Below are 10,452 nucleotides of genomic sequence, written 5' to 3'. Positions count from 1 at the left end.
TTGTTCTTATTTTTCTCCTTCTTGTCATGTTCATCTTTTTCTCGCTGAGGGGGGGGGGGGGGGGGGTTGCTGTCGTACACAACTTTTAGGAAGTAAGAGACCGGAAATTGTATTGCGATAGACCAGGATAACGCTCCAGTTCAGGGTCCTCTCTCAGGCTAGGCGGGCAGCAGGCCCATTGCGGGCAGCAGGCCCATTGCTGTTGCTAGGGGTGGAGTTTGGTTCCTCCACAGTTGATGGAGACTTGGACCAACAGTACAGTTGGAACAAGTGTACTTTGACAGTCCACTGAGTAGTAAGACTTCGAGACCTGTTTCGACGCCATTCGCAGCCGAGAGGATGGAATAGCTACAAACCGCCGTGACTTGAAGGTATTTATCTCTCTTTGATGTTGTCTCTTACGATTTTGCTCACGCACTTCTGATATCGACGCGTTAAGTCGAAGCGTATCTTTAACTGCCAGGAGCGAACTCATGAATTTCACATTAGCGTAGTTAACTGTGCAACCTGGAGCATTTCTAACCTACTATAAAAAGCAATACGCCAATAACAGCCGTACCATAATAACAAGCTAAAAAGTGCAGTTTTACCTTGTAACTTTGGAGGCAGATATTCGTCGCGTTTGGTGTATAGTATTAAATTAAGTCATCACAACACGACAGGATACACGTATTTTTTCTCCCATTACTTATGGATACTAAAGATAGTCTGAGCCTGTTCTGAACAGAAAAAGTGCGGAGTCACAAGGCCTGTAGCACGCGCGTTATATGCGCGCAAACACACGCGCGTGCGCGCGCACACACACACACACACACACACACACACACACACACACACACACACACACACACACACACACACACACACACACACAGCGTATAATGAGAAATAATGAAAAAAAGTCCTGTTTTAAAACAATAAGCTCCAAGCCAAATAATAAAACAGGACTTGCCAAGGATGTTGGAAAGTTAACTCCTCCACCAAGGGCAAAGATAAGGCAAAGCACACACCTTTTCAAATCCACCTGTTCACGCTTTATATGAATATATGGGATTTTAAACGTTATTGAACCAACCATCAATTCCCTTATTCAGCAAGTCTTCAAATCTGACATTGCTATTGGAATAGTAATATTCACTTCAGCACCAAAAAAGTGTGTTTCACTTAAACATGTAACAGAAATATGGGTTTAATCGATATTCTATTAATATTTATGCATAATATAATGCGTGGAATGTGGCATAAATTGGTGAGAGGTGTAGAGCATAAAAAATGATTCTTCAGAAAAAAATAAATTTTTCGTAAAGAAGATCTACAGACAATGTCTATTTTGATCTTTTAACCCCTGACAGTTGACACACCAGACAGTGGATCAAAACTTAGCTTGACATTTTTTATGTCAAGTATCTTAAAATGTCCGTCCTTCCTCAATAGACCCCAGTATTAACCCCTCTCAAAATGTCTGTCCTGCGTCAATAGACCCCAGTATTAACCCCTCTCAAAATGGGCGTCCTGCCTTTACCAAAGAATAAAGACCAGGTCTTCCAATGCCAAGTACAGATCAGTTAGATCAATGTCATTTTCAAACAGATATGCTCTCCAGACACATTCTGGCAATTTCCGAACAGTTTTTCCCCAAACTGGAGGCAACTAAGGATAATGCCATCACATTCTGGACGCCTACTACTGACTTGTGCAGGGAGTGACCCAGTAAGTGTACACGACAACCCAACTCTTGCAAAAAACATGAAAAAGAGCCAGAAGGGGTTTGCATGTTAGTTCTCGGCACAAGGGAAAACACTCAATGACGTTTATCATTTAAGATGGCCGTCGTCCTCAAGGGCCACGGAGGGAGCCACGGGGCTGTCACCTGGAGCCCGCTCCCCTCGCCAGATAATAGCCTGCCTCAGACCCAGGGAACAGGTGCTGTTGCGGGGCTTGTTTACAGACCCTGAATGGGCCTATTGTTGAGCTCACCCCAGCTTGGACAGAACAGGTGAGGGGAACATGCGATCCGTTGAATAATTACTCACTGTTGATGTGGAGGCTTTTCTTCTTCAAGGGCCACGAGTTAGCTCTCTTGGTTGCAGGGGATTTTATATTATTATGTACACTTGTATAAGTCCAAGTAGAGGTCCTCTTTATAGGGTGCCGTTGGATTGATAAATGTGTGGATTTGGTTGGCTTCAGAGTGAAACAAAATACATTCACAAAAGACACCTTTGTGAATGAATATGTATTGACAGATTAACCCAGAGTTTAGTTGTTTCTGTGGGCAATTCTTCAAGGCAAAATAAATTGTTGTAACTCAAGCAACATGATTCAGAGTGTGGAAACAAATGAGATGAAAAGATGAAAAATACAGGAGACACTTTTTGGCTACATCTCTCTGGGAGTTTGTGAGAAAGTTTACTTTGAATGTGTTGCTTTCACACTCAGCCAATGCAACAGCCGGTTATACCGACCTTATGACCTTATGACCTTATGACCTTATGACCTTAAGGAATCTCTCTCTCTCCAGTAAATCTGACATCTCTGTTTAAACGTCAACGGGACGTGACACTTTCGAGGGACAATGCTCCGATACCTTACAAGGTGACCTACTAGTTGCATCCAGCATGTTATCGTAGTGTAGTGAGGAGTTAACCCCCGCCCCATTCTCAACAGAAATGTGCTAAAATTAGCCTGTGATATCTATCAATTATTCATCCCGGGCCCTGCTCGGTGCCCTGAGCTAAATTGGAACACTTCTCACCATGGCGACCGGGCTGTATAGCGCCTCGGGGTGTGAGTTTCTCCGAGCATCGCTGGCTCCGTGTCACCAGTCAGACTTGTCCTGCTCCACATGCAGACACACACAGACACACGGGGTAATGATGCCCGCGAGCATTTGCGATTGGTGGTATTTTGACGCAGCTGCATGTTTTGTAGTGGCAGACTGTGTGTTTTGTTGGCTGTGTGTTTGTAGTTGGTTGTGTAGTTGTTTCAGCAGTTTTTGTAAAAAATCGAATTGCTTCATTTCAAATTTGTATACACAATTTGTTTTGCTTTCAGTGACTAAATCATCGCTAGTTTCACTACACATATTGACCTCAGGTTTTAACTGAAATTTGCATTCAATAAGTTTATACTGTACAACACTTGTTTCACATTCACATACACTTCACAGCTTTATTGTGGAGATGTATTTTACCGAGAATACCTACAAATGAGGTTAACTACCTGTAGTTAAACTGTCAAACAGCAGGGGGCGCCATCATACCATGACCACTTCTGTAAGAACACTTCGAAGTAGAGCGTGATTATGTAAATATATGCTTATTAATCAGGCGTGCAAATACTAGAGTAGACGCAAAATAAACGTGTAAAACTGTAACAAATTCTGACCTATAAATATGTTTAGAGAGATCTCTCTAGTAGGATGAACACGTAGTTTAGACACGAAAAGACACCTATAACCTTGCCATGTTTATTGTTAAACAAACTGCTACTCCAATTTCCATCAAAACATCTCTATTCAAGTTACCTCTCTCTGACACTGTCTCTGACACAGGGTTGTATAGTGAAACTACTGTGTTGTCTTAATAGACAATGGCCAACACTGATCAGCATTTGTTTGGTTTGGAAACACAGATGAATGTAGCCTATGTTCAGTCGGGCTGGAACATAAATATTGTCTATTGTGTTCTGGGATTAACTCTTTCATTGGTAAATAGTGAAAATGACTTCCTTAAAACTAATCTTAGTCTGTATCCATTTTAGACAGAGGGATAGAACATGATGGTGCTGCTTGATTTATTTTTTCTTTATGAAACAGTCAACACGTCTGTATGCACACTGGCTGTTACTATTTCCAATGTGGGTCAGGCAAGGAAAAACCTGTTCATGCTAGGTGCGGCTCATTCATTTAATATTAAAATAATCAAATGTGCTTTGGAACTAGTTTTTCAAGCTATCGTTTCCACAATGACCAATCAATATTAGCATTATTTATATCTGAAATTCAGGAAATAGGAAAACCAAATGTTCTACAATGCATGTATAGGAAAAAGAAAAACAAAAGCCACCGTTGGGCTTTTCTTTTTTTCTTTTCACTCAATTGAGTAAATTCATTGGACTGTTGATGGCAATATTTGTACAGAAGGTTTATATTATTGAGACTAAAGTAATTAATAAGACTAAAATATGTATTTTACACCAAGTCTCGTAAACAAAGTGAATTGCAAGTGTATTATTTCGAAGACATCATTCCACAGGGTGCTGTTGCCTTTGTCTGTCTGTCTGTCTGTCTGTCTGTCTGTCTGTCTGTCTGTCTGTCTGTCTGTCTGTCTGTCTGTCTGTCTGTCTGTCTGTCTGTCTGTCTGTCTGTCTGCCTCATTCTCTCTCTGCCCTTCTTCTTCCCTCTGTCCCCCTTCCTTTCTCTCTCTCTCCTGCCTCTTTTCCCATATATTGTCTGTACACGTAACAGAATCTTCATTGCATTTCTCTCTCTTTACCTCTCTCCTTCTCCTTCTTTGCCTTTAGCTGTTTTCTTTGGTTGTGTGAAAGAGGAGGGGCTCCTCAGTAACTCTACACCTGCCCCATTCATGAGTGTTACAGTATAACTCGCTCCACTGCCCTGACAAGTGCAAGGGTTGAAACACATTAGCGCGAGACCGTAAGCTAGCTGGCCCCCGGGGCAGCACCTCCACTACAGGGGACCTCACTACTCAACCCAGAAGGAGGACCCATAGGCTGGGGAAAGGCAGCAGCAGAAGACAAGCAGAAGAAGTGCGTGATAGACTTCCAGAGAGCCGGCGCTGGCTGCAGGTTGTAGATGATGTCCCTGGCAGAATGACCGGACTCCCCGTGGGCTCCCTGCCATCCAGCATGTCCTCTGCAGCCGGTGTTGCGCAGGACGGGGCTGCGGGCGAGCGGGAACGCTCGGAGGAGCTGGACGAGCTGGTGCCTCTGGACAGACTCGCCAACGGGGGGGACTTCAGAGGGAAGTTTAGAAAGATACGGCCGAGGAAGAGACCCACTATCCTTGAAAGTAGGTGCAGGAGCCTTTTTTTTTTTTTTTTATAATTAGTCAATTTTAATATTGTTTGTTACATTTTTGAATTGTTGGTTGAGCAGTTCCCTTGTAGCAGACGACAGATAATGTGCAAAGTTCTTTAGCTGCTGACATCACTTTGTCGAATCTCTCACCTTAAACAGGAATCTGGTGACTTCTTATCAATGGAATTTCTTCTATTTTTAAACTGTACATTACATAAGTAGTTATCCCTTGAATAATATTCTAATCATGTTGAGACGTATTCTAATCAAGCCAACTGTAATAACCGTTGGTTTTAAGAGCCAAAATACCCAACAGTAACATAATCATCACACAGGACTAGATAAGCCCTTCAAAACTAAACATACAAATATTTCGAAAGCAACAGCTGCAAACTATTTTTTATATTCAAAACAAAATCTGAATGTTTATTTGTTAGTGAGTAGAGAAGAGGGAGAGAGCTAGGGTCAGGGAGGGAAGGAGAGGGAGAGAGAGGGCGGATGAGAGGAGAGTGTCGGCGAGTGTGGAAGCTAAGAAGGGAGTGGAGGGTCTGAGCAGATGGCTTAAGAACCGGACAGACGTGCTTCACATTCCTCACCTTCGACTGAGCTTGAGAAATGATTTTAATAAGTTCTGGATGAGACTGAGCCCCTCGTACACTGGAAGCCCACGGTGCCAGTAGGACGTTCTCAGTACCTTTTGATTTACCTTTCACCCCCCCCCCCCCCACACACACACACACTCCAGTCTTTATCCTCTATCCTGTAAACAATCGTTCGCGTTGTTGATTGTAAACAAGGCTTGGGGATTGCATGCTATGACAGACTGAATGAGACGTTCTCTCCTCTGTGATGTGAAGTAAGGTAATGTTAAAGAAATAGGTTGAAGGGTGTGAGGATGTTTGGGTTTGATTCCCAAAATCCACAGTCTAACTGTAGGCCTGCCAGAGCATGGTGCCTAAACTTTAATGACATGTATCTGAAAGATTTGGATAAAAGCATCTGCTGAGTATTGAAAATATGCATTGATCCTTCAGGACTGCACTTAGTGATAGTGTAAGTACCTTACATCTCAATGGCCAGGTGGACTTGGGCCCTTGATAAGTAGAAGGACGTCCAGATCTGTTGATATATCCCAAACACAGTCTTAAAGTCTCTCAGGGGTGACAGCAGGTCTGATTTTCCCTGACGATACCCAAACTTAGAGCCAGGCTGTCAAAATATCCCATAATCCCTCTCTCTCAAGTTGGGTCAGCGTGGCATTTTAATGAGAATACTGTGAAAAAAAAAAAAAAGGAGAGAAAAAAATGCTCTCTCTTATGTCCACAGTGAACACGTCTGTTGAGAAATGAATACATATCTGTTAATATCCTCCCTGTACATAGCTGAAGTTATTAAGAGTCTGCCAGCGCAGCCTGTTGATTAAGCAAAGAAACTCGCTGTACTTTTGGCTGTGGAGGATATTCTAGCAGCTAGACTCGAAAAAGACACTTTGAATGAAGAGCTGAATATCTTTAACTCTCAAATTTTTCGGTCTTTCTACATTTATGTGTGTGTATACAGTATAGTTTATACTGAGTGGAATCACTTTACAGCTAAACGAGGACTTGATACCACGAAGAAACAACGGATTTCTGTCAGATCGCGACAAAACTGTGACTTGAGTTCTTGGCATGCATTGTACCCCAAATGCCCGGGAAGTCGGTGGCAGGTGTGTGTGTGTGTGTGTGTGTGTGTGTGTGTGTGTGTGTGTGTGTGTGTGTGTGTGTGTGTGTGTGTGTGTGTGGTGTGTGTGTGTGTGTGTGTGTGTGTGTGTGTGTGTGTGTGTGTGTGCATATGGGTCCCCCCTCAACCCCGCTCAAACTAAACCGTTTCTGCTAAGCAGCCTTGTTTCAAAGTCTCTGAAATTAGCCAACGAGGAATTGCATAATCTCCTGCCCTTAACAGGTCTGTCAATGGTCCAGCAAGATAGATTACAGCTAACGTATGAGGCAGCAGTGCATGAGATATGCTAATGAAAGGCTTTTATGTGTGCCGTTTTAATACGATACCCCATTCCCCGTAAGTGTCTTTTTTGCTGTCTTGACATTTGGACAAGACACTATGCATAGCTTTCAGCCAGCTGCCTCTCTCTCGCCAAAGATTAATCTGCTCAAAGCAATTCAATGTAACATCAAACGTGGAGGAGTAAAAATAGAAAGAGTTTCCCTGTACTAAAGCATATCATATCATGCTGAATCACAGGTCTAGTATAGATCCTTTACCCTGACCAGCTTAGAACGACTATCAAATTCACCTTAATGGTTCTGTGGCAAGAACTTTAATGCATCCCATTTTAAAGCTTCACTTCATGATAAACAGGACTAAGGCTGGATGATACATTGTATACTATTGTCTGCACATTTTGTGTTGTTTATGCTATGTCATCGTCCATAAATAGTAAGTTGAATGGTTGGATGATGAATGGATGGGTTGACTGATGAAACTGGCAGTGTGTTATATTTAAAGTTGTGTTGTTTTATCTTATATAATATATTGTATTTGTTTTAGAATTAAGTCAAATCAAGGAAAACCTTTCAATGATTGTCAAGATGGACAAGCCTGTTCAAATGATCATAATTTCTATGTTACTTTGCTTTCATTCATGTGACACATCCAAGAGCATAACCTCTCTCCATGATTTATTACAGATTAATCATGATCCCCATTATCCCCATTCAAGATGAACACATGCACTTCAAAATAAGAGCGTGCGGCTGGTCCTGCTTTGGCCCTGAAAGGCAAATGGGTTATGTGTGAATGGTGTTACATAACAGGGGTCCCGTATTTATAACGTGACGGGTAGGCGGATTTCTGATATAGGATTAGAATAAAAGCACAACATGCAGTGAGATAGGAATATGGCAATATGGACTTTAAATCTCCCGTAGTGATAAAATATAGATATGCCTTGGATACGCTAAAGATGTTGATTCATGTTTAGATTAATCTAGCAATTAAATAGAATAATCCCACCCTGGCTAAATGGGAGAGCCTACGCTTATGGTTTACAATATGTGTTTACAAACAAACAAGCTGAGAAGAGGCACACGTATTTATAAAGTGCGAATCATTCATGTATTTTCCCACCAGCCCTATTCGATACATTCTATTTGACCTAATTTCATGTTTACTGAGAGCGACCTACCAAGGAAAAAGCACAGCCAACCTCGGTTTTAATGATTTACACACTGATATGCTGAGGCGACGTCGACCCCAAAAGTAAGAGAGCCTTAAGGCGCCATGCCTTGCCTCAAGTCTCTGCTGGACCCCCGCATTAAAACAGTAAACTCAAGGAGATCTCTTTAATCCTCATTGGCTCGGCCACCCCCCCCCCCCATATGCACTCCCCCAGGGAAACCAGATGCTCTGTGTTATGTCTTTGCTGCTCACTCACAACTCCTGGGTCACTGACCAGGGGTAGACCCACAATCTTGGGGATCGCAGCCCAGGGGGGCTACTGAAATATCGTTGATAGCCAGGAGATAGAGAGAGAGAGAGAGAGAGAGAGAGAGAGAGAGAGAGAGAGAGAGAGAGAGAGGAGAGAGAGAGAGAGAGAGAGAGAGGAGAGAGAGAGAGAGAGAGGAGAGAGAGAGAGAGAGAGAGAGAGAGAGAGAGAGAGAGAGAGGGGGACAGAGACAGAGACAGAGACAGAGACAGAGACAGAGACAGAGACAGAGAGAAGAGACGAGAGAGAGAGAGATTAGAGAGAGATTGTAGAGCGAGAGGGAGGAGACAGCTAGAGAGAGATAGAGTGTATAGAGAGATCGAGAGATAGGTTAGAGAGAGAGAGAGAAAGGGAGAGTGAGTAGAGAGAGAGAGAGAGAGAGAGAGAGAGAGAGAGAGAGAGAAGAGAGAGAGAGAGAGAGAGAGAGAGAGAGAGAGAGAGAGAGAGAGAGAGAGAGAGAGAGAGAGAGAGAGAGAAAGGAGAGTGTAGAGAGAGATAGAGTAGAGAGAGAGAGAGGTTAGTTATTATTAACCGGGCTGCGCTAAGAGGATTGCATCTGCGCTCGCTGCCTCCGCGCGGTTATTTAAAGGAAGCTAGCTCTCTGTGCTGCCACCGACGCTACCGCCCACTGCCTGCCACGGCTTTAGAGGGAGGGAGGGAGGGAGGGAGTGGGAGCGAGAGGAAGGCAGGGAGGGAGGGAGGAGAGAGATAGAGAAGGAGGGAGCTAGAGAGATGGAGGGACGGAGATAAGTTAGAGGGAACAGGGAATGTGAGAGAGAGGGAGGGAGAGAGGGAGAGAGAGAGAGAGTAAGGGATAGAGGGAGAGAGAGGAAGGGAGGGAGGGAGAGAGATAGGAAGGGATAGAGAGAGAGAGGAACGTTAGAGGAATAAAGGGAGGGCCAGAGAGAGGAAAGGAGAGAGAGGGTGTGTGGTAGGGACTGAAAGAGAGAAGGGAGGGAGAGGGTGGGTGGTAGGGAGAGATAGAGGGGAGGACATGAGAGCAGGGAGATGGAGGGGTAGAGAGCGATAGCGAGAGAGGGAAGAGAGAGACTGACAGCCAAGGACATAACACAGTGGAGGAGGAGGAGGGGGTGGAACCACTGTAGCTCTCTTGCTCTCTCTCTCTCTCTCTCTCTCTCTCTCTCTCTCTCTCTCTCTCTCTCTCTCTCTCTCTCCTCAGACTCTGTGTCTCTCTCCCTGTGTCCGGCTCTCATTCTCTCGCCGGTGTCACAGCAGCAGTGAGCGCGTCACAGCGAGTGACGGTAGGCTCTACTGCTGCTGGCATTTGGCTGAGAGGCTGCAGCCACACTGCACCGGTCAACACCGGTCCACGTCAGTCCGCTACAGTCCACCTCTAGGGAGCTGTAGCCATGGCCAGCCAGCAGGATTCAGGATTCTTTGAAATCAGCATCAAATCTCTGTTGAAATCATGGAGTGGCAGTAAGTTGAAGTTCCTTTGCTGGTTATTTTGATGGCTGCTGCAGTTGCTATTATTGTTGTTGTTGTGGTGGTGGTGTGGTGGTGGTGGTGGTGGCGGTGGTTCTTGTGGACATCTTGTCCAGTGAGCGACACTAAAGCTTGAATTTGAGATGCACGTTGGGTAACCTAACCATAATTGTTACCCTGGAATGGATTGCTGTTGTTTTGTTTACCTCTCGGATAAAGGTGTCCCAGTCGCTCAGCATTCAGTTAATTTTGCCCCTAACGATTTAGAATAATTTAATTAGAACAACCAACCAAACAACGTGCGTCACAGGTCTGCAGGCACAACGGTCTCTAGAATCCTCCTCGTCAACCGTGTTAACTGCCGCCTCATAACTCAGCACTCAGCTCTCACTAAATACCAAACAAACCGCGTCCATCTTACGGTGGGCCTGTTGCCTTATGGTCACATTTAATCATTTCATTTGAACTCACCCGTTTAACAC

The 10,452-nt window shown here is 44.1% G+C and overlaps 1 protein-coding gene across 5 annotated transcripts in view; it reads left to right on the top strand.

The window, feature by feature from the left end:
* Positions 1–252: 252 nt before the first annotated feature.
* The window catches only part of frya (furry homolog a (Drosophila)), a 66,896-nt gene continuing 56,696 nt past the window's right edge, over positions 253–10,452 (top strand). The window contains exon 1 of one of the 5 annotated variants that reach the window (XM_060074284.1): positions 253–371. Coding sequence is in view for 4 of the 5 variants with exons in the window: in XM_060074285.1 (XP_059930268.1) it covers positions 4,834–5,032 (199 nt within the window). In the remaining variant the exon portion in view is untranslated. Of the gene's footprint in view, positions 372–4,527; positions 5,033–9,495; positions 9,965–10,452 lie in introns of those variants that run through there. The other 4 variants (XM_060074285.1, XM_060074280.1, XM_060074281.1 and 1 more) reach the window with 4 other exon arrangements.

The sequence above is a fragment of the Gadus macrocephalus genome, chromosome 16 (genome assembly GCF_031168955.1).
Source record: "Gadus macrocephalus chromosome 16, ASM3116895v1".
NCBI classification, from domain to species: domain Eukaryota; kingdom Metazoa; phylum Chordata; class Actinopteri; order Gadiformes; family Gadidae; genus Gadus; species Gadus macrocephalus.
Note: the sequence above shows the minus strand (reverse complement) of the source record. Positions and strands in the feature narration are given on the sequence as shown.